This window comes from Emydura macquarii, unplaced genomic scaffold (genome assembly GCF_026122565.2).
Source record: "Emydura macquarii macquarii isolate MOO-44397 ecotype Brisbane River unplaced genomic scaffold, CSIRO-AGI_Emac_v2 contig_1045, whole genome shotgun sequence".
NCBI lineage: Eukaryota > Metazoa > Chordata > Testudines > Chelidae > Emydura > Emydura macquarii.
Window position 1 is genome coordinate 17762784 of NW_027131182.1, and position 25321 is coordinate 17788104.

The 25321-nt window shown below is 38.9% G+C and overlaps 1 protein-coding gene across 1 annotated transcript in view; it reads right to left on the reverse strand.

The window, feature by feature from the left end:
* Nucleotides 1-2444: 2444 nt before the first annotated feature.
* Nucleotides 2445-25321, reverse strand: part of PAIP1 (poly(A) binding protein interacting protein 1) — a 37656-nt gene continuing 14779 nt past the window's right edge. Inside the window, exons 4-11 of the mRNA XM_067545607.1 lie at nucleotides 24198-24310; nucleotides 19417-19528; nucleotides 18541-18666; nucleotides 10909-11015; nucleotides 8997-9114; nucleotides 8777-8831; nucleotides 7483-7576; nucleotides 2445-3822 (exon numbers count right to left, since the gene is read on the reverse strand). Coding sequence (XP_067401708.1) covers nucleotides 3729-3822; nucleotides 7483-7576; nucleotides 8777-8831; nucleotides 8997-9114; nucleotides 10909-11015; nucleotides 18541-18666; nucleotides 19417-19528; nucleotides 24198-24310 — 819 coding nt within the window. The 3' untranslated portion in view covers nucleotides 2445-3728. The remainder of the gene's footprint in view (nucleotides 3823-7482; nucleotides 7577-8776; nucleotides 8832-8996; nucleotides 9115-10908; nucleotides 11016-18540; nucleotides 18667-19416; nucleotides 19529-24197; nucleotides 24311-25321) is intronic.

Here is a 25321-nt window from a genome sequence, read left to right on the forward strand (position 1 = left end):
CTTCAAGCCAGGGCGTGGGAGGCTGTCTCTCGGCTCAGAGCCGGGGCACAGGTGGCAGCCACCCACCTGTGAGCCCAGTTTGCAGGGTGTAGGAGGCCACCGCTGGGCTCCCATCTGCAAGCTGGGACCAGGCGGGACATTGGCAACTGCCGGCCGGCTTCCCAAGAAGCCAGCAGCTGCTGCCCAGCTTCCCAGGACTGAGGTGGCTGCCGTCTACCTCCCAGCGAGGAGGTGGGACTGGGCAGGAAGCTGGCAGCTGCCACCCGCCTTCCTTCACTGGGTTTTTTGCCATGTACCCCCTGCCTGTGTCTCATGTACCCCCAAGGGTATGTGTACCACAGGTTGAGAAACTATGGTATAAAACTTGCATAGAAATAGGCAGCTGAAGATAAAAGATCCTTCCTTCGCCAATCATTGTGGTCTTAAAGAAACATTTGTCCAAGCAACACTGCTTTCTCTATGGCATAGCCTCCTCCAAGCCCTGAAGAAAATAGGTAGGTTTTGAATTCTCCACAATTAGTTGATGGGACTTACCTACCCGTGGTCCTCCCCTCTCCAGCTCGCTTAATAGAAGAAAGTAGCAGACAGGAATTTTGATTGACTTGTTAGAGCGTTACGCTAGCAACTGGAACACGGCTCAGCTGCTTGCTGGTTTCTACCTGTGAAGGCTTCAGCTTGGAACCCATCCTTGCTTACATCCAGAAGTAGGGACAGGGGCAACAGAAAACACTAAAATCAGTTTAAAAGCTACCTTAAAACTCCCATGTGAGATTTTATTGTTTTGACAGATATAACAATTAAGATAAACACTCTTGAATTAAGTTGGGGGGGGGTGTCACTGTATTAAAAATGCAATTGTGCACGTTATTGTGAAATCGTACATAACGTCTCTCAAAGACTAACTAAAGGATCAGGAATATCAAAGGACTTTTTAGGACCGAAGTGGATTTCCTAGGAAGTACTGGAGGTAAGGGAAATGCAATGACCTAGCTCTGAGTCCATCCTTTTGAAACTGCATCTTGAGAAAAGATCGTCTTGATTACCTTTTTCCTAGAAACTCCAGATCACAGTCCTGAACTGTATAAAGAATGGACTAAAGTTTTCAAAAGTGTACTAGTTCTGAGCTAAGGTTGTTATGAACTTGTGACCATAAAAGAGACGCCATTAGGGATTTGAAGAACTCATATGCCAGAATTTATGTTGGAGACAATTGAGGAGGGGGAAGGGGGGGGGGGATTTCTGGAAAGCTTATTAGCATGTGTGTAGGTTCTTTTAGTGTTTTCAGTGTTTTTTCTCTAATGCTTTTATCTTAAGGATAAAATATGCTTGCATGGGAAGTGCTGGATGGTAATTTAACTGTTGACAATTACTTCGTTATTAGTCTTGACAGAGAAGGAAGAGAAGCCTGCTTAGGCAGCTGTCTTTAGTTGGAAATAACACAGTGAAGACAGGGAAACTGTTCAGCCTGGAAATACACTGGTCAGAAGGGCATGAGACACAGGTCTCCACCCAAGAGAGGCCATAGGCTACTTCTGTTTAATATAGCTCATATCAAGGTTCTAAAAAGTGAGATTTTTGTTTTAAAGAAAACCCAAAAATCAGATAAAACAGAACCTTAGCATTTCTACCAAATATTAATCCCATAACTCAATGAAACCCACACAAACACTTTTTAAAAGTAAAAAATGTTCATACAGAAACATATGTACAATAGTGTAAGTCTGCTTCTCCTACACACTGTATGTCTGCATGTAGACAAGATACACACACCCTGCTTTTCGAGTGAAGAAAATACTTACTGTACAAAAAGGTAAAATTGCCAGTAAGGCACAGAATCCCTGAAGCTACTACTACAAACCTACAATACATTAACTCACAATGAATAAATGTTTTATTTTCTTCATGTTTCTTAGTCATACCTTGGGGAGTGTAAAAAAAAATTTGAACTTAAGTTTTCACAAAGCATCAATCTTTACATTTGCTTGTGAGTTTGACCGTGGTTTTGGATGAACTATTCTTTTCAAGAAAACTGCTTTGATGGATCTAGTTATATTACTTCTATGGTGATGTACTTGTACCTGAAAATGTGCAAAATAGATATTGCCACGGTGTAAGGAAATTTAATTTACTCTTACCTACAAGTTCCAGACTCTTTATAGGCATTTTGAAATGCTAGTAATTGTATGTATGTATTGTCCTTTTATGAATTTGCTTTTCAAATCTGCATTACAGAGCAAAATTCTCAATGCAGTTGTGTATTATTAAAAAATGTTAATTTGCTGCCTTTTTCCAAGTATAATTTGATAAATGTTTGCATTTGAGATGAAATTGATGCAGTATTTGGCACTAGGTACATATATACTGTTAAACAAAATAAACTGGAGAAACAAAACATTTTAGTTGGATTTTTTTAAACCAGGAAAATAAAAGTATAGTGCAAATAGTCCAAAGGAAACAAAGCTAGTTAAATTTTATTTTTCAAAACTTAATCTAAACTAATATGCTAAACAAATAAACAGGCAGAAAATGTAGTCAATGCTAACCATATTAGCCGACACACAAATTATTGTACCAAATGTATTACAGTGCAATATTAACAGAACTATTTACATGCATATTTACAACATGTGTTTTCTTTACATAAGCTATTTTACCTATTTCTTGGGAAGTTGGAAACATATGCATTTTGAGTTTGATAATGGGTTTTACTTCATCTATCTAATACCAAATGGCAGGAACCACTACAGCTGAATGATAGGCAATAAAAAGAATGGTCTTTGGGTATTTCAGAAAAACTATAAAACAAATGATTAGATTGGAGACAAGCAGCAGTTGACTTCAGAATTTGTTAATATATCTGAAACGTAAACATTGATACAAACCAAACTATGGAATCAACACAAAGTGTATAAATTAATTAGAGGAATAAGGAGTTCTGGGGCTCTCTCAAAAGGGTAGACATGTTAATTATGTTAATCACATTCAAGAATACGTAGATTCAAAGCTGCACACATTGAAGAGCATGGGCTCCTAGTTATATTAATGTATTCTTGTAAAATGCAAAATATTTAGCAGAAGCTTCTGCTTGTAATAGTTGAAAATAGACAGCACCTGGCTTCCAAAGCAGTGCTTGTACATTAATAATGTCATATATTAAAAATGCTTATTCCAGAAAAGAACCCCAAATACCGCCACACATACTGGGGGAAAAAATAGCTTTTTTCATGATTGTGACATTAAAAAAAAAACAAAAACAAAAAAACCTATCTGCAGTTAAGTTTCCTAACCTAAAAATATGAAATACCAGAAAAACGTCTGTATGATAAAAAGGGTGAGGCAATCCTAATATATACTAAAATAAGTGAGCAATTTATGTTTTACTCAGGGTTTTCATTTTTTCCAAGACAAATTTAGCATTTTAATGGGACAGTTCCCAGTTACTAAAATTTTATTTCGTGTGATACTTTTCAAAACAATTTTATTGCAGCCAAAACATTGTTCATTTAACTGTACATAAAATAAACTATGATACACAACATTTTAAGTTACAGGGCATAAGTTTACAATTTTTGGCAGATTCAGTTTAACAAAATGGAAATTGCATAACTTTAATACTCAGAGAAACTCAACATCCTTAATTTGGTATACATGTGACATGTTCTCTGGGTTTCCCTTGTTTGCTAATCATACCTAAACTGCTTTATTAAGCTAATATTGTGTCTAACATCTCACTGTTTTCTCTTTCGTTCTGATTCTAAGCAAAATTTTTCATATGCTTCTTCAATTTCTGGATCCATCTCATCATCAATGTCATCAAAGTACCTACAAAAATTTTTAAAATCTGCTGTTAGGCTTTATTTGTACAGTTTTCTTTTAAGAAAAACATTCAAAAGTATGCAGAGAAAAAGAAAACAGATTACATTCTTTGGAAGGTATTCTTTGGAAACAAAAACATTTTCATAAAGTAATGGTCTACATTCTACAACACTAATTAAGGGTAAAAAAGTCAAGGTCACCAGAAAATACACTGCTATGTTGGGGAAATGTTTGGTAACATAATGAAAGTGAGACACCTACTGAATAACCAAAACTATTTCTTGCAATACCTAGGATATCCTCAGAGGATTCATAGGACTGTTCATCAGTTTATGAGATTCAGTGGTGACACATCAGAAACTCATATGGTTGCAGGCTCTGGCATAAAGCCTCTTAAAAAAAACCCTACATTCTCCAATGTCCTGTGCATTGGAACAAAGTTAATATTATGATTACAACTTTATATTTATCATTTAATGACCTTTGAGTACTTAAGCAGTGCAACTCCAACACTAATACAAGTAACCAATCAATAAGCTGTTTTATATAGGTTTCTGTTGTGCTCACTTATTAATGCAACTTAACAAAAGCTTTTGGACTACAGAATGAATATAATATATTCATGATCCAAAACTTTCCTGCAGGAATTCAATAATGCATACTTATTGATCTATATGCATAACTAACAAAATGACAGATTTATTTTGTCAACTTCCCAGCTCAAACACCATATCCAGCTTTTATTCATATATCATGACAAATTAATTTGTCTCATTAGGAGTCGAGAAAGCTGATTATTAGGGTCTCGTGTACTCAGATTCCACAGCTTCAAAGTTTGCTACTTAAACCAACCACTGATGCAAAATGGTTTAGTATAATCTAAGACTGTGATCCTGCAATGCAAACCATGCAGGTGGAGCCCTGCACCCATTAAGGGTATGTCTACATAGCAAAGAAAAAACTGCGGCTGGCCCACGTCAGCCGACTCGGACTCCTGGGGCTGTTTCATTGCTGTGTGAACTTCTGGGCTTGGGCTGGAGCTTGAACTCTGGGACTGTCATAGGGTTCCAGAGCTCGAGCTCCAGCCCAAGCCCAGAAGTCTACACAGCAATGAAACAGCCCACAGGCCGAGCCTGAGTCAGCTATCATGGGTTCTTTGCTGTGTAGACATGCTCTGAGAGCCCCATTGAAGTCAGTGGGCCTCAGTGCAGGCAGCAGCAGTTTGCCATTGCAGTTTTCAATGCAGAATCAGGGTTTATACTGTCATTTCTAGCCTTTCTGGTTCCAAATGTGAACTGATTGTGAGGAATGCAGTGTTGTCTCCCCAAGCCAGCTGAGAGTCTGCAAGAATGTATTTGAAAGGTGTGAAATTCATTCAAATTAGTGGGTGAAGCCCTGACACCTGATGACAAAGTCAAATCTTAATTATTTCACCACTTCTTGTTGTAATAAAAACTTCCAGCTGATGTCCTTGTCTATCATTGTTTCATTCAGTAGTGGTTACTGCTGTGAGGGCAGCAGAGTGGCTGGTAAGTATCCCTTTTTCTAGAAGGAAAGCACTGAGACTAACCACCAAACCCTTCTCCCATGCATTCCTGTGTTCCAAAAAACCTCAACTGTTACCTCACAAGTTGAAAAAGCCTCCAGCTTCCCGCACGACAATTTCTACAGGGCAATTATGCATTGTCATTAATATTTGTAGCAAACTGAAAATGTAGCGATATCGTAAAATTCAATGTTAAAATAAATACAAGGGAGACTGCACTGATTATTCCTTTCCCTGTTAAATTCAATAAAAGCTTCTATTTTTAAATGTACCTGAAATTTATCACAGAATTTAGTGTTCAAGTGTTACAGAAATGAAGGCCAGCTGTGCTACAGTACTACAGTCCAATTTGTAGCAGACTACAAGAGGCGTTTGACCATTATCCATTGTCTCTCTCAAATACACACTACTTCCCCAAACAAATAACTTATTAAAAAAAACGTACATAAGTTTGAGTTTGAACTGGTCTCCAATTTGCTGACATATGAAAGAATGCAACCTTAATTTAGTTCCCTTGTCTGTCTGCATTATGACACAGTCTAATAATTACACTATCATATATCCTTTTTCCACATAACCATGTCTCATTCAGTGCACAAGATGGATTGTGCTCTGAGAATTAATCAAGGTTTTGTACTGATGGGGCCTTCTGCCTGTAGGACTCCCAAGCTTCATTTGTTGCAAAGCTGAAAAGTGTGTAGTGACTGAGCAACGGACTGTCTCACTATTCAGGCATTTGAATGCTGCCCTGGAAAATTAGATTCTCTCTCTACCTCTACCACAGAGTTCCTGTGTGAAGATGGACAAGTCACAAACCAGAGATTTTTCACAGCTGGCCACTAACTGTGTGTTCTTCATTTTTTGGGTGTCTGACCTGAGACCATGGGGTTTGTTTTGCAGAAGTGATGAGCACTCAGAGCTGCAACTGAAGTCATTGAGAGCTGTGCTCTAAACAAGTGAAGTACTATATAATGCTAAATATTTTTTTTTTGGGGGGGGGGGGGAAGAGAGGATATAAGACCTAGGCATCTCAAATTGGGCACCCTAAATTAGTGGGCACTTTTGATCTTAATCTTTCTATGCCTCAGCACTCCATCTCTAAAATGCGGATAATACTAATACAATTCACAGGAGTATTGTGAAGACATATCTTTGTGAAGCATTCAGGTATTCTAGTCAAACGCACCATACAAAAGCCCATGAGGAAGTTAGTAATTATGTATGCAGAGCAGAGTTTGAACAGCATGCAGTTAATAAGGCATAGGGTTGCACACTGAGCAATGAGGATAAAATGAAATACTGAATGGTAGCTCATTTAGTGAACATCATTCAGCCTGTGCACTAAATGAGGAAGAGGTCTGGGGGAAAAAGTAGTATGTGATGATGTAATTAAAAGACTCTCATAATGCAGCCACACAAGGAGACCAAATTAAGGTTGCACAGACAACGTTAATTCAGGCATTTCCCAACTTTTGAGTACTTGACTTTGGATCATTAAAGTTCTGTAGTTTTTTGTGTTTAATGAATTATACGTAGTATGCACTATGCAGCCAAGGGAACACTGCTGTGGAAATACATACTGATTTCCCAACTTGGATTTTAGAACTCTCCACTTTTAATATATCACTATAACCCTCAATAAGATGCTTTGTATTTTGTGTAGAGACTGTGTTCTAAAAACCGCAGTGCTCTATTCTGGGAATAAGACTACGCTTCCATTTTTGTAAAATTAGTTCTTAGATGGCTCAAAGAATTCCAGACTTCCATTCCACCTAACTTCTCCTCTCCTCTCCCCCCCCCGCCGCCGCCTCCTCTCTTCTCCCTATTCATGCATGTCTTCTTTTATTTTATTACTGTTACCCCCACCCTAACGTGTTATGTCTATGTCATATTGTCTGGTTTTGTATTGTCTAGTCTTGCAGTTTTAACAAATTATCAAATTACATAATTCTTTTGGAGATCCCATGAAGTATGCAATATTTGGAAACATATACAAGCTATAAGGCATTTATCTTTTTGAACTTTTCATTGTGCGTTTATGAAAAAAATAAAAATGTAAAGAAAAAACTGAAATGCAACTTAGACATTTTTGAACAAAAAGTATAAGAATAAAAACATACGGATCTCCAGCCCCTGATAAGTCTGTTCCATTTTCTTCATAATCTGGAAAGAAATCCTCTCTGTCAAGCAACTCTTGATATTTCTCTTGATAATCTACAAAAGAAAAAAAATGAATCAAATATATATAGTCTACTTTTATCATACGAATGTATCTTAGAGGTCTTGTAAAATTAGAATATAATTTAAAATAGAGTAAGATTACATTGCATCATTGGGTGCAACTGTATATGAACATGGCCTTTTTACTAGAATTTGCAAACAATGAGATCTATATACACTGCAGAAAAGTGATCTAACTTCAAATGTTGTATGCAGTGTTGCTGTAGCTGTGTCGGTCCCAGGATAGTAGAGTGACACCGTGAGTGAGATAATATCTTTTATTGGACCAACTTCTCTTAGTGAGAGAGACAAGCTTTCGAGCTTACAGGGAGCTCTTCTTCAGGTCCAAGAAACATACTCACAATGTCACAGCTAAATACGAGATGGAACAGATTGTTTAGCATAAATAGTGAACATATATTTCAAGGGACCATTCAAGGTCAAGTGGGCCATTAACCCCTCTCGAGTCATAGGGAGGAAAGGAAGAGGGGGGAAGTAGCAGGGGGATTGTTAGTGGGTTATAGATTGTTGTAATAAGCCATAAATCCAGTGTCTCTAAACAGTCCATGATTTTTAGTATCTAGCAAAATTATCAATTTAAGCTCCGAGGCTCATCTTTTGAAAGCGCTTTACAGATTTCCTTTGAGGATGAGGACTGATAGGTTAGATGTAGTGTGATCCCTTTGTGAAAAGTGTTCATGCACAGAAACTAGAGTGTTTTTGTGTTTTATTATTTTCCTGTGAAAGCTAATTTGAAAGCATAGTGACTGTCTGGTTTCACCCACATAGTTGCTATGGGGCATTTAGTGCACTGGATGTTGTGATAGACATGTGTAGGACCCATGGATCAAGAAAGGTGTGTTGTGGGGGGGGTGCTGATCATTTGTAGCAGTGGAGAGCTGTCTGCAGGGTTAGCATCTTGTTTTGGCTTGGGCTGGTGCCGCTTTGAGTTGGTGTGTCCTGGTTTGTAGCTAGATGCTAAAAATCATGGCCCAAATAAAGACACTGGATTTATGGCTTATTATTACAATCTAACACCCACTAACTTGTGAAGACGGTAACTCAAACACTATTTGCCACTGAACTGCATTAATTTCATTTAAAAAAATGTTTAAACTTTGTGCCTATTTGGACAGGGCCTCAACTTAGCTATATTTTTCTTAGGAAAGTGACTATACTAAGCTGGAAACATACCTGGGTCTGCTGCAGTGAAAGGAATGCCATCAGAGGTGTAAAATGTTGGTTCATTCTAAAATTGAAACACAGTAAATTATACACATTTCATATAAAACAGGATAATTATTCATTGCCTTCACTACTTCCAGAACGTCTATCAAAGTTAACAAAATTTCTGTGTGTTTCTTTACAAATATACATCAAATTGAACAATTGAAGCTTCTGAGTATATTCATACCATAAAATAGTTAGGGTCATTTTCAGGTGTTGCTTCCCTATATGTTGAGGTTGCATGAACTCTTCCCCAGTTACTTGATCGTAGTTCTACTAGTTTCAGAAGCATCTGTTTTACGTCCCTGCAAATACACAAAAGCACCAAGGACAGCTTAAGTACTTTGTATTAAAATATAAAAACAAGATTATTTACAATCCAATGCCTCTGTAATACTGCATATGCTACCACTTAAGTCCCTTAAAATAATATAAAAAAGCATGCTTCACACATATTTATAGCTAAAGGCAGGGGGAAGAGAAACAGTAACAAACCAGTCAGATATCAAAACTCTAGTAGTTCCTAAATAAATCTACAGTAAAATGGTTTTAGGAAATCCAACTGACTATCTTGCCACCACAATTGATTCTGAATGAACATACATGAGCTAGTTTAGGATGTAATGAAGTAATTCTGATTGTATAATATAATCAATTACAGAAAACATATATGTAAGAGAATTCATATTGAAATGTTAAATATCAGCCTCTCACGATATTACATTTTCCACTTATGTAGGACTAAAACAGCATACATAATATTAATACATTCAAAATGATGTTTTACATCATTACTTGCTTCTTATGCATTCCACAGTTACAAATGGCAAAATTCTCTCCCTATTTTAGCTAGAATATCCCCTCAGAACCAGTGCAATATGAAACAAAATAAACTATTTATAAATATGTAGCTATAAAATTAGAGGGTGTACTCATCTTGTATTCTCTTTTGAATAACATGAAATTTTTCCAGATATCTACTGTATGACTGTCTAGGTTTGAGAAATTTTTCCCAAAAGTTTAGTTAATTAATTAATTGATTAATTAATCAATCATCATTTTGGACTTCTATCTGCAACAAGACTCCTGCAGAGACAACTACTGCTCCACTGGCCTTCTTCCTGGCAGGAGACTTGCTGCCATTGTCTGGGTGCTACTACAGCTATGCAAAAATAGGCTTGGAAGGACTCAGAGGGATGGAATCAACTCCTGCCCAGATTTCTATGTGGAAGTCCGGGAGTTGAATGCAGTAGAGAGAGACATTTACCCAGCCACTCCTCCACAGTTCCTCAAACCTCTAACTCAGACCCATAAGAAACAGGAGGTACTGTGGAGTCAGAATATATCAGTCTTGTCTACATGCACACACAGATCATTGGGGGATCATCAGTGACACTGAATAAAGTCAATAAACCCTCATACTAGTGAAGTCATTCTCCCTCACATTGCCTTTAATCAACACGTTCTATGCAAGATCCTCTAGCAGGAACAGTTTTGCCACCTATAATTATAGCATCCAACATGTTCTCTTAGAAAATGAATCTTAACTCTTCTGCATAGCAGTTCACCTTGGAAGTGTTGCTGGTTTAAATTAATGAATATAATAAGAGATACGTTAGCAGTCCAACATACAATATTCATAGTATTCTATAGTAACCAACCACCACATATGGTATATAAATTACTAGGGTGGTAAATTTTGAACAAAATCAAGAAATACTGTAATTGACAAAGTTACTTCAACAAATGCTAAAATTACAGTGTCCACTATAGAAGTGTAGCACTGAAAAGGTATTTTAACATCTAACGTTAAAATCTATAGTAACTGCTTAAAATATCTAATGTATACGTATACAAATCTCAATCGTTCTTTAGAAACATTTTGCTATACGGGAAGGTTCTAGCATAAAGACTATTACCTCATGACCCATAAGAACAAAGACCCATTAAGGTTAATATAACTCTTCAAAGAATGTATTCTGCAGATTGACATACTTCATATTTCTACTGTATTCAAATTAATATACAGCTCTAAAGAAAGTGTAGGAAAATCCCACACGAGTAAGGGAAAGCAATGATCAACTAATTTTTTTCCCCACCTGCTGCAATTTGCATCCAGAACAACATTTTCAATTCTCTGAACCATTTCATCCATATCAGTCTTTCCTTTTTCTTTCCACGCATCTTCCAAAACTGAACCAGTCAACTAAAAAAAAACCACCACGTTTTATTAATAAAAAAGTAGGTAGCACATGACAGAAAAATCTTAAAAAGCAAAGTTAAGAGGTTCATGGAATTCTGTGACAAGTTTAGGGTCGTCAAAGAATGCATCTAAAGGAAAAGCTAACATTGATTTTCTAGATGTCTTTAATTACATAACATTACAGATTGTGTACGTTGATGAATTCTCATTAACTTGAGTTGGCAGTTCAACAACAGCTGGTTTTTGGTTTTTGTGAACAGAGTGAGTTTGGTTAGTGAAGCTTCCACTCTGGCCGCATTTGAGAAACCCTGCATTACTGTGGCTGCATGTGGCCACCAGGGGATTTTCCTGCGGCCACGATAGCCTCCTGGGCAGAAAGAAAGCAAAGCAGCAGCACCCAGGGTATCTGGGGTAAGGCTTCAGTCCCCCTTCCCTGATTCAGCTGGAGGCTCCGGGGACAAGCTTTAGCTGCCCCCTGCGAGGCTTTGGGGAAAGGCTTAAGCCCCCCCCCACCCTTCAGCCTTGGGGCGGCCTCCATTCTTCCCCCTCCCCTCCCTGCTCCAGCCCCCACTCCAGCTCTATCCATGAGCTCCCTCCCAGGGCAGCAGGCCTGGCCTTACCAGGCACTGTGGTCAAGAGGCAAGAAGTGGGGTGAGCTCGGGGTGCGAAGCTGCAGAAGGAAGCTTGGCATAATGGGAGGGGGCAGCGGGGCCAGGAGAGGGGGCAGCAGGGGTTAGAGGAGGCAGTGGGGCCAGGGGCACCAAAATACAACTGTACATTATTTTTATTATTGAGTCTGCAAAAAAGTCCTACATAAATAAATTACAATGATTTGGATATGTGTATGTGCATATTTATTTGTTTTTCCTAAAATTAAAGTTCTTTAGGAAAATTTGTCAGAGTGGCCACCAGCAATAGTACACACTCAGAGACCACCAAAAATTTTGTTGCAAGAACCCCTGCTTTAATGGTATTTAGAACAGCCCTGTTGCCATTTATCTTCAGGACTTTACACTAACCACAACTTGAAAACAATTCTTCAGTAACTTCACAAGGCTTTAAAGCAGTCACATAAGGTTCATTCTTTAAACACGTGCACACTACCTGAAGATATTTTTCAAGCAATGAGGACTTTTCCATTTCAATACTTTTATGATAATTATTTCCCCTAAAAAGCAGAATATATCACCAGGTTTGCCTAAAACCCCACACATCACTGGGAGATAAGGAACTCTTCCTAAAGTATTTTGGTTAGGCATTACCTTATAGGTCTTGCAATTAGACAAAAATACCATGAGCAAGTTAAACTTCAATGTTACCTAAAATTAAATCCAGCATTAAATGTAATATTTATTTAGATTTATGAGAAAATGCTAAATAAACTGGTACTAAGTTCAGAAATTCCACATTTAAAAAAAAGTATTTTTATGATATCTGAAATTAGAGATGAGAAACAGACAGTTTGTATGCAAGTAATACAGATCTAAAAGCCTAGGTGTAAGTACCTAAATAAAATGTATCTCAATAAAATGACTTTTCAGAGTGCTGAGGATCTGTAGCACCCACTGAAATCAGCTCATAACTAAATCAAAGGGAGCTCAGCACCTGTGAATATCTGGCTTCTTAATTAGATGCTTAGGTATGGTTTCAGAAGCCTAATCTTAGGAATCCAAATTTGAATTTTATTTATTTGAACTAGAGGCTGTTTTTGGCTTATTTCTAGCTGCAATGGATGACATCACAGAAGCAGTTTTCAGAACAACATAATGATCTTCTGTTTTCCTGTGATGTCACAACCACTTCCATGACTAGATATCGACATCATCCCAAGAGCAGTCTATGTTTCTGTTAATTTATTGGCGCTTCAAAGGTGAATTAATTTTTTCTTAAATTGCAATAGTTCAAGATGAACTATTTAAATTCTCAATGATTTGCAGAAGTTATGTGCAGACTCAAACAATGCAAATACTTTTTATATTTTAAAAACAAACAAACCAAAAAACCCCCAACTAACCAAACAATTGCTCCTTTACGTATCTGTCAAGACTTCCAACAGTTGTATGCAGTGTTGTTGTAGCCACGCCAGTCCCAGGATGTTAGAAAGACAAGCTGGGTGAGGTAATATCTTTTATTGGACCAACTTCTGAGGGTGAGAGACATGAGCTTTCACAGATGTCTGGAAAACTCAGGCTAGGTCTACACTACAAGCATACTTGGATATAACTATGTCACTGAGGGATGTGAAAAATCCAGTGCTATGTTGGCGTGAGAGTTGGCTTCTCATGGAGGTGGAGAACTCTCTCCTGTCTGCTTAGAGAGTGTCTTCATCAGAAGTGCTACACTGGTGCAGCCATACTGGTGCAGCTGTGCCAATGCAAATTTGCAGTGTAGACCTCCCCTTACTCAAGGGCAAGTCTAAGCAACAAAATTAAGTCAACCTAAGTTACATCAATGTACAGCGAGCACAGTAATTAAATCGCTTTTGCATGTCCACTCGTGTCACCAGTGCAAGTCCCCACCAGGAGTGCTTGCACAGATTTAACTGTCAGCGTTGGGCATTGTGGGATGGCTTCTGAAAGGTAGCAACCGTCAATGTAAGCAATGCAGTGTCTGCACTGACACTGCATCGACCTAAGCACTACGCTTCTCGCAGAAGTGGAGTTAGGCCTGGTCTACACTAGAGACTTTTGTCAACCAAAGTCAGCTTTTTGCACCAAAACAGTGGTGGTGTAAACACTGCAATCACCCCTCCCGCCAACCCAACTCCCCTGATTTTGTGACAAAATAAAACCACCTCGTTGAGAGGTGTAGTGCTTTTTGTGCCAAACTTTTAACAACAAAGTATCAATATAGACACCGTGCTTAGTTGTGTCACAGTAAATTGCCTCCAGGAAGTGTCCCAGAGTGCCCATCCTGACCACTCTGGCCATCAGTTTGAACTCTGCTGCCATGCAGCCATCCACTTCTCCCCTTTAAAGTTCTGGGAATTTTTTTTTCCTGAATTCATTTCCTGCTTGGTCGGTGTGGAGAGCTCACATCTCATCTTCCCAGTTGACCATGGTGGCTCCCCACACCAAACACACTCCCGCTTGGAGCACATGGGAGCTTCTGGATCCACTCCAGCCGAAGGAATTATGACACCTGTGGTCAGATTTCTTATATAATGGCAGAAAAGAGCTATGAATGGGACACACTGTAGTGCCATGTGAAAATCAAGGAGCTGTGGCAGAGATACCAAAAAGCTAGGGAGTCAAACTGTCATTCTGGTGCACATCCGAAGACCTGCCGCTTCTATAAGGAGGTGGCCATAAAAATGCACTGTTCAAAAAATCAGAAAATTGATAGGCACTGGAGGATGAAAAACCAGAAGCAAGTGATAGCAGGTCATGAGTGCATGATAAAAGCCATGGAGGAGCAAATGGAGCTGCTAAAGTCACTCATAACACTGCAGACTGAATTCATGCATGCTCCCCCCCTTTTTGAAGCCAATACATGCCCTCCCCAACTCCACCCACACATTCCTACCAAACTCCCAGCCCTTCTCGGTGACCCATTCACTCCACCCCTTCAGACAGTTTCCAGAACAATAGCTGGACTTACACCCAGCTGTTATAGCTCACACTGCCCCTCACTGCTTTCTTTCCTCCAGCCCAGCTTTTCATGTGTGTTTATTCAATAACAATTATTAAATTGTTATTTAATAAAGACATACTCTGTGCAGAATAAGCAATCTTTATTTGTCTCTTGCACACAGTGGTTGCATCTCACATTGATACATAATGCAAGCTGGATAGCAGTCATAGCATGGCACAGTGCTGTTTACAAAGATACCTTATTGTTGCTGATTGTCAAAATAGTTCTAATGGCCTCCCTGATTTGAATGGCCCCCCATTGTGCTCCTCTAATAGCCCTGACAACTGGTTATTCATATTCAGCTAGCTGCAAGGTGATCCCCCTCTATGCTCCAACCAGGAGAAAACTTTTTACCCTTAGCTTCACAAATATTATGGAGCACCCAGCAGGCGGCTACAATCATAGGAATATTGTCATCATTTAGGTCTAACCTACCATAAAGGCATCGCCAGCAAGCTATTAATCTGCCAAACGCAAATTCAACGGTCATTCGGTACCTGCTCAGCTGTTATTGAAGCTCTCCTTGCTGCTACTCAGGTTCCCGTATAAGGCTTCATGAGCCATGGTAGTACGGGGTAGCTGGGTCTCCCAGGATCACTATGGGCATTTCAACATCCCCCTTTGGAATCTTTTGGTCTGGAAAGAAAGTCCCTGCTTGCAGCTTTCTGTACAGGGCCAGCGTTCCTGAAGATGCGTGCATCATGCACCTTCCCTGACCAACATACGCTGTGGATACCCACGGTGATCCACAAGTGCCTGCAGTACCGTAGAGAAGTATCCCTTTCTATTAACGTACTCTGTCGCAAGATAGTCCGGGGCCAAAATTGTGATGTGTGCACCATCTAGTGCCATGCCACAGTTCGGGAATCCCATTGCTGTGAAGCCATCCATTATTTCATGCATATTTCCAAGACTCACAGTCCTTCGTAGTAGAATGTGATTAATGGCCCTCCACACTTGCAATAACACAGCTCCAATGGTGGACTTCCTGACTCCAAACTGATTAGCGACCGAGTTGCCAGCTTCCACATTGCGATCTCCACATGCTTGTCCACCAAGAGGGCAGCTCTCATTCTGGTGTTCTTGCGCTGCAGGGCGGGGCAAGCTCCGCACAGAGGTCCATGAAGATGGCTTTGTGAACTCGAAAGTTCTGCAGCCACTGCTCATCATCCAAGACCTGCTTGTTTCATGCACCCAAAAGCAGCAATGCACTGTGTGCAGATGCTCCATGAATGCAAACAGTAATCCAGCATTATCTGTTTGCAAGGCATATAGCAGGTCAGGTGCATCAGATTTTAGTTCCGATTGGGAGCTCATGATATACTGCATGAGCAGCCGCAACGTGTTCAGAACACTGACAAAAACAATGGAGAGCTGTGCAGGATCCATCGTTTCAGATAGAGATGGCAGGTGCTCAGGAAACTAAGGCCGCTGAAACATGCTCCGAAATACAGTCGGAAACCCATGGCATGACAGGACGAAAATCACTGCATCATGGGACGTTAAGCCCGCACCCATGATGCACTACAATCCTCTCTGCCTTCCCATAACTCCTAGCAGCACAAAGTGACGAGTTGCACAGTGGGATAGCAGCTCACAATGCACTGCTCTCACTGTCCATGTGAGTGCGCCAACTGTGGATGTGCTTCGGCAACATGAGTGCTGTATGATAAGGCACAAGGGTTGTAATTACAGTGCTTTTTGATCAATGCTGTAACTTGTGTTGACAAAACTGACTAGTGTAGACAAGGCCTTATCAAGTTGGTATAGTGGACGAGTTACATCGGTGGGAGCTACATTTTAGTGTAGACGCTTACAGAGTTAGGTCGACATAAGCTGCCTTATGTCGACCTAACTCTGTAGTTAGACCAGGCTTTAGAATGTTACAGCTAAATATAAGATAGAACAGATTGTTTAGCATAAGTAGTTAATACATTTCAAAAGGACCATTCAAGGTCCCCCAACCCCTAGAGTCATAGGTATGAAAGGAGGCAGGGGGGAGCAGCAGCAGCAGCTATGAAAGTTATGGGGCGGGGAGCGGGAGTTGTTAGTGAGTTATAGATTGTTGTAATAAGCCATAAATCCAGTCTCTCTATTCAGTCCACGATTTTAGTGTCTAGCAAAATTATGAATTTAAGCTCCTATCAATCCTCATCCTTAAAGGAAACCTGCACAAACACTTTCAAAATATGAGCCTAGGAGCTTAAATTCATAATTTTGCTAGACACTAAAATCATGGACTGAATAGAAGCTCTGGATTTATGGCTTATTACAGTAATCTAATAACCCTGCAGCTGCTTTCCTCCCCCTTCCTTTCCTCCCTATGACTGGAGGAGTATTAACAGACCACCTTGAATATTCCCTTGAAATGTGTATTAACTACTTATGCTAAATAATCTGTTCTATCATATTTAACTGTGACACCCTGAGGCTTGGTCTACACCAGTGGTTCTCAACTTTTTTGGGCTCAGGACCCATCTGTCAATATTTATGGCCTGTTTTGACCCAGTAAATAGTCTAAGGGCAGAGGTCCGGGGGTGGTTTTGGTCGCATCGTGCCCCCCAGGAAGGGGGTTGGGTCCTGCCCATCACTTACCCTACAGTGGGGCACCTTTTGTGCTGTGGGGCTGACTGGGCTTGGCTTTCTGTTCCGGATGTTGCAATGCCACTTCGGTGTGGCCCCACCTCCCTGACTGGACCAAATTTGTGTGACTGGAATTGTGACCTGGCTCACAGTGCTACTCACTCAAATCTGGCCTACCCAAACTCCTGTCATGACAGCTGGGCCAAATCAGAGTGGCACTGGGACGTGAGAGGTTGCAGTTCTTAGAACAAGGAGGTAAGCCTAGCCAGCCCCGTGGGACAGGAGACATAGGAGCTGCCATGCCACCCTTTGAAATGTTCTGGAGACCCAATTTTGGGTCCTAACCCATGGATTGAGAAACCCTGGTCTACACTACCAACTTATATCGTCATAACTCTGTTGCTCAGGAGAATCCACCCCCGAGTGACGTAGTGATACCGACCTAACCTCCAGTTTAGACAGTGCTATGCTGACAGGAAGGCTTCTCTAAGCTACTGACTCTCAAGGAGGTGGAATACCTGTGCTGATAGGAGAAAGGTGTAGGTAATGTCTTCACTAAGCAGTGCAGCTGCTCTGCTGAGGTGCTGTAAGTGTAGATAAGCCCTAAGTAAGTTTCCCAGACCTGAAGAACTCAATGCAAACTTGAAAGCTTGTCTCTCTCCCCAACAGAAGTTGGTTCAATAAAAGATATTACCCCACCTACCTTGTCTCTCTAAGACTTCCAGGTATCAAGACTGTTTTCTTAGGTGGTTGCAATGATCAATTGCTATAGAGAAAATATAAAGCCCTGAAATCAAAGCTTGGCATGTATGCAAAGGAGCAAATGCTATTCAAATGTTTTGAAACACAAGTGTATTTGCATTTGTTTTAGCTACACATACATTTTATTAATGATTTCAGCTCTTATTGTACTTTTATAGATAATCTGCAGTTTACTGGCAGGAACCATAGCAACTGCCATATTGCATTCCCTGCACTTTTCATCACTGGCAGGCAATGTTTTCTCTCATTACTTCAGAGGCAACTACCAAAAAATATAGCAATCACTTTAAGAAGTTATTTTAACCTGTAAATACGAAAGCAATAATAAACTAGCAATTTTCTTTAATATATCTTGGTGTTAATTGATCTTAACATCATATTATATTTTCATATAAAAAGGTAGTGTTGGTCAAGTACTCACTTTCATACAGCAGGGCAATCTGGTTATATTATGACAACCTGCAACATTTCATCAATATTTAAGTTTACAAAAAGTAGCAGTTACAACATACTTTTAAAAAGAAATCACTGAATACTGAACTCTTCTTACCTTCAGTAGCTTTACTGCACAGATCAAATTGTTGTCCACAGGATTAGAAAAAAGTGCGTTTAATAATTCCCGAAGGCCAGCCTGCAGAATCTCTGCTCGCGTTACTTGCCCTTTCGATCCCTTAATCTACAAATGACAAAAGCCATGTTTGAACACTTAAGTTGGATTCTGCAATAACTTATGGCTGTCACCTGAGAAAATTGTCTGACTGCCATCGGCAAATAGATTTTTCAAGGCCTAGTTATAAACAAATGAATGTGTAATAAATTTTCCTTTGTGATTAGGTCCCCAAACCAGTAAAGCACACACTTAACTTATTGGAACATTCAATTAAATTGAAATATGCATCAAATTTAAAAACCAATTAAAGGAAATATATATTTTCTAAAAATCAACCATATCTTTAACCTGTAAAACTCATCAGAGTAAGATTTTAAAAGTTTTATATACATGGAAAAGGAGAACATCCACAATTATATTACATAAAATAATAAGTATAAACTAGCATGCTTCAAGGCACAAGGCAAATTCTAAATGACGAGAGTTAGGAAGGAACTTCCCCTATGGGCTGGTTCCTCCTTAGCTGTCCACTATGTGGTTTCTTGCACTTTCCTCAGGCCCTAGGTTCCTGTCAGAAGCAGGATACCAGTCTTGATGGTCTGACTTTGGCATGGAAATTCTTACATTGGTATGTTCTTGGATTTGAGTGCAACAAAATATATTGTGGCTGTGGTTTTCTGAGATTCTGATGATAATGAATCAGTTTTGAAGTTCCTAGTTCGTTAAAGGTTCAGAAACAAACTCTCTGGTTTAAAAAATAAAAGAAATTTTAAATGAGTAACAAAAAAGGACCATGGTGCAGAACTTTTTTCTTACCTCAAGGTTAAGATAAAGTTCAGCTAAGAACAGCACAAATGCATGAAATCGTTTCCGAGTAGCCTCATCTCCTTTCGCTGCTTGATCTCTGTTTTCATACTCTGTTCGACACCTACAAAAACACCTTCAGAGTCAAACTATTGTTGAGAACTACTAAACTGGACAGAAAATATCTCAAGGACATGAATACTAGACATCAATAAAAAATGGACAGATTCATGAAGGAATGTATAGCACTTCATACAGACAATATGGATTTTTTCCTCTTACATGAATTAACTTAATTGTATGATTTCAAAAAAGGCAAAGTGTTTCCTAGTGCTGAAAGAATGGAAGCAGACAGCAGACTGGAACACACCACATTGCATTTTTAAAAACATATCACTTCCACATATTATTTCCCTACACTGTCCCTATGTAAGTTAAATATTGGTAAGTGGGTCCAAGAAGATGCAACTTACACACAGTAAGTAGAAGTTGAGTAGGGCTACTTTAAATGACAGTTTCTCATATCCTCCTGCTAGTGGCTTCTCCTGCACCCACATAGACTATTTTACACCACTTACCGACATGTATCACCACCCCTCTAACTGTGGCCCATCAGTTGTAAGTGACTGATACGTATAGCTTAATTGTAAATCAAAATGAGATGGTTGACTGCAGTTGAACAGAAATACAGTACGTCAAAAAGATGAGAGGGAATAAGAGGCAATTTTGTATAGAACTCTAACTATCCGTATTAAACAAGGTCTTTGCAAATGTGCATACCAGTACACAGCAACAGAGAATCTCATGGGCCAATCCTTTTCATTATCAAGCATTGTTAATGATAATTTGATGGAGCAGAAAGGGACTTGGCTGTGAATCCAAGTAGTCTGAATGATTTAGGATTATGTTTGGAGAGAAGAATATGCAAGTTGAGGTTGGCATAAACATTAATGTTATTTCCTGGATATTTAGTCTAAACATTGATAAAAAAAGCACATGAGCAACCTTAACTAAGTTTTCTGGACCGACTAACAAATCAAATCTTCCTAAACACACTTGTGCTTCTAACACAGTTCTAGGTGGCTGAGTGTGATTGTGGTTTAATGGATTGATTTTGGGATTGGGAACCATAAACTTTTAATCTCAAATACTGAAGAAGATTAGCTATACTGGTCTTGGGCAAGTCTATTCTTCTCCCTGCTTCTACCTTTTTCAAGCCCAAGCTACTAAAGTTTTTCTTCCAAAGTGCCATCTGTGCTGCTGGCAGACCAGGTGCCAGCTCATGCCAAGGCCCCTAAGCCTCACTGAACACAAACAAATGCATAGTTGAAACCAATCTGGCTCACTTGTATGTTAGCATTGTTAAAATAGATATTAGAGTTTTAAGAATGCATTTAGCCTTTATGAAATGCTTGTATGATGTGCATGAATTAAACTTACTAATATTATCCATATCCCATTTTATAAGGTAATATTTAAGTGTTCGCTCTGTAACTATAAAAATGTTTGCTAAAATTGTAAATCCCACAGTCAGCAGAGAAGCATTGCCAAATATGAGATACCCTGAATGCTAGTTTACCACAAGAGCTATCGTCTCCTCCCCAACAAAAGGTGGCTTATGGACACCAGACAAACCATTGTAGAACATCAATAGACAAAAGACTTTGTTGATTGCTTCCCTCACACCCATGAAGATAGTATATACACAAGCCCTCATCCCATCACAGCTTGAAGAAATGGGGAAGGGAATAGAAATCCCTGTTAAGGAGAAATCATCATCACTATGCTGCTTGGAATTCAGCAAGGGTAATATTTCTAAGCATAAACAAGGGATTCCAAGCTGCTTAGTTTGGGTTAGCCATAAAGGATATATAGCATTTGCATACATAGCAGCTACTATCACCTTCTGGAACCTAAGACTGTAACTCATTTGTGTGTATGTTTATCTGCTTTAACCTTGTAAAAAACTAACTACGAAAATGAAATTAATAAATCTTTAATTAGTTTATCACACTTCAAGCATTGTCATTAGTGAGAGATCTAACTACAGTTCACCTGGGATAAGTGACTGGCCCTTTGGAATTTGGAGTAATCTGAATATTGTGATTTTTGGTGGAAGGGATCATCTATCACAAAGGCAGGCATGCCTGGGTGGCAAGATAGACTGGAGTGCCCAATGGGACGGCCTGTGACTCCATGGTAAAGCTGTTATAGTGCTTATGGAGTCACATTTGTTACTTGGTTGGTGAAATCTAATTATAGAACATACAACCAGTTTGGTGTTTGTGCCCTGGTTTGTGGCAATCTGCCCTAAGGTTGGCACCCATGCCTCTCCAGACAGCGTGACACCATCATTTCAAAAACTGGATTCCACACACAAAGCCATGAAACTTGAGTTCTAATAACTTGACAGATGTGGGCGGTGCTCAATAATGAATATTGATCTTTATCTAAAATGTGACCTAAGAGTGGAAGAATCGTGAGATTCCACCCTCAGACAGGTAAGTATAGGAGACCAACTCTGAAAGGGGACAGAGGTGTAGCTAGCTCTGTAATTGTAACATATATATATTATATAATGGTTTTCTAAAAGCTACATATTTACTTAATTCATATGAGTGTAACAGGAGTTATCCCTAATTTAATTTGTTTCAAAGTAAAACAAAAACAAAAGAACTAGAAGGAATATAGAAAACAAATTAAGTGCTTGTTCAAAGAAAATAATTTGCTTTAAGTAACAACTGAACTTTCTATTTCTATCTCAAGTCACTTGTGCACTGTACTTAGTTTCACAGAATTGTGGTCAAGCTTACCTGTTCAGCAGAGGAATAAAATACCGGTTAAAATAAAGTTACCTGACAGCTAGCAAAACAAAAAATTGGATGAAAGGCATACATTTTCAACAGTGAGGGGAATTAACTATTGGAACAATTTACCAATGGTCATGGTGGTGGATTTTCCATCACTGATAATTTATATAATTTGTAAATATAAATCCTATATTTATTATCTGAGTACAATATTTAATATTAATCTATAAATATTGTGCTCTCAAATCACTCAGGGAAAGAAGGAAAAAAGTATTCAACAACATGCTAATGGACCTTGCTCCGAAAAGATATTTTATCAATCATGAAATAGAGGAGTGGATCTTTTGGAGAGTTCCTAGAAATCCACAGTATTAAAAAATAATTTAAAGGAAAAAACACTTCAATTTCTAGTATTTTTCCTGGGAGGTCAAAGGGTTAGAAATTCAGGCTTATAAGAAGGGAAAGAGAATTAAGGCCTCCTATTGCCCAGCAGTGGATTGCTCCCGATTCACTGACATGTGATGATAACCTCAAACTGATCAACATGTGTTTAGCCAGAAATCTACTGACTGCAGAAAAGTGCAAGAAAGATTTAAGAGGGAAAAAAAAAAAAAAATCTTTACAGCTCTGACAATGACCCAAAGGAGGGAAAAGGAAAAATAATTCTTTTAAAGCAGGGGTGTCAAACATCCAGCCCGCGGTTGGATATGGCCCACCATCCTTTTTGATCTGGCCCCTGGCGGCAGCGCGTGCTGCTGCGACAACTCACGGTGCTGCACTCTCTGACGCAGTCATGTGATGCCGCCAGAGAGTACAATGCTGCGAGATGTCTGCCACGAGATCTGCGTACTCTGGCGGCAGCACGTGGAGCTATGTGTGTATGAGACAGTGCTCCAAATGGCGAGAGAGGGACAGTGTGGTCTTGGGACATCGCGCAGTTCTATAATTCTTAATCATTGATCGATTCTTTTAATCATAAAATAGTAGTCGTTGTAGAAGTGAATTTACTGCAGTTTTTATATCACTGATAACAGCAAATAAAATATAATACTACATAAAAATGGTTGTGCCTAGTATTTCTATTTATGGTATGTATGGCCCACTTGAAGTACATTTAATTCAAATCTTGCCGCCATAGCAAATGAGTTTGACACCCCTGTTTTAAAGAGTAAATTTACATTTTTTTCCATAAGATTTAAGTATACCTTTTAAGTGCACTAATCTCTCAAGCTTTTTCCATGCAGAGTAATAAAAAGAGCTCCCCATCATTTATTAGAGGCCAAGAATATCCCTCTTTCAAAATAGGATTATCTCAACAGACCTTTGATTCAAAATAACATGTCTTGCCAAAAGAACTCTGGAGAGTTTCCTATTTTTTTAATACTGAATTTACCCTCTTTCATAGTCTCATATGTGTATTTCTCTACATTTATAATCAAAAGACATGAAAAACCTGAGAACAAAAACGTGAAATATCAAAATAATAAAAATGCTTTTAACACAAACAATTCAGGGAATTTAAAGAACTGTTTGGTGGTAGCAGCAGAGCATATTTTCATGCAAGAGAAATTCAGAAGCAAGAGGACACACTGCAGAAATATGATGGCACTCTTGAATTTCAAGAGGAAGGTGCAAGTTGCTTCACTAAGGAAGTACTCTTTCCTTTTCAAACAAGAGACTAATACAGGAACTTTAGAAGTTAGGAAAAATTAGAAAAAGATTGTGGGAGATTCTACACAGATTTTTGGAAAAACTAGTTTCCAGTCAGCTTTATTAGTAATTTATTAATTCACTAATTCATCAAAAATGAGGGCCTTGGTCTCATGTATGAAGTTGCCATTTAAAATCTCAGTCTAAACCTTGCTTACATTAAATTTGGATTTTGACTCCTTTGAAGTTGGGGGGTAAATATAAGAAGAGAAAACAAGTCATTTTTAAGCATACTAGTTTTTCTCATTATAAAAAACACAAATAGATACTAACCTTTGAAGTAACAACTGTCGGAAGTTTCCACTTTGAGGATTAATGGTTAGATGATGAGATAGATAATTACACAGCCGTGCTCCCATGTAGGAAAAATTGGGGACAGATGTGGCCTTCCAAAATAAATTCAGAAAATAATTTATTATTCACAACAAATGAAAATGAGTGCATAAGCAAACAGAGATATCTTTCAGCAAAAGCACATGCTCAACACCAAAGTATTTCTAAAATGCTGGCTATATCATTGAGCAGCAGACTAAGCAAAGAAAGAACTTCAATAATTGTTATTTGTAACTAATGCTTAATTTCAACAAGGGATTGCTCACAGTCTACTGGGAATTCAATATCAAACAGGTTTTCCCAGATCTTGAAGTCTTGACTTTGTAAAAATGCCAACACCCACCAGAATGAAGACACTGTAAGAACAGTAGGACAATGGAACAGACTGCCTAGGGAGGTTGTAGAAGCATCTTCACTGGAGGTTTTCAAAAGAAGGCTGGATAGCCATTTGTCTTGGATGGTTTAGGTACAACAAATCCTGCATCTTAGCAGGGTGTTGGACTAAATGACCCTTGCGGTCCCTTCTAAGCCTAAGATTCTATGTTTCCTCAATTCCCCCTCCCCTCCACATCCCAATGCCCAGTGTATTTGAAATTTACCTTCCATTAACTGTTTCCCTAAACATCAATACTTTGATGAAAGTTCAGAAACACCTTAGAATGTTGCCACCCTCGAAAGGATATTCATTTTTAGATATACACCATCTCATCTATCGAGAGAGAGTGTGAGCGTGCACATTATAGCTCCATCACTGATTTTCATTTAACGGAGAAGAAATAAAATGCACTCCAGAAGAGTATGCTTGTAAGAAGTTTCAATGAAACATGTGAGCAGAGGACAGAGGTGTTTTTGGAAGCCACAATAAAGTTAGACTACTTATTGATCAAATATACTTGCAGTTACCAATAAAAGACAGGTGATTTAAGCACCTAGCAAACTTTTTAGGCACTAAAACATAATCAGCAAAAAGTTGCTAGCAATAGGAGAGCAAAAACAGGTTTTCTGCTGATCAATCTTCTTAACAAAAGTAACTGAAGATAACAATTTTTGTACACGTTATTATT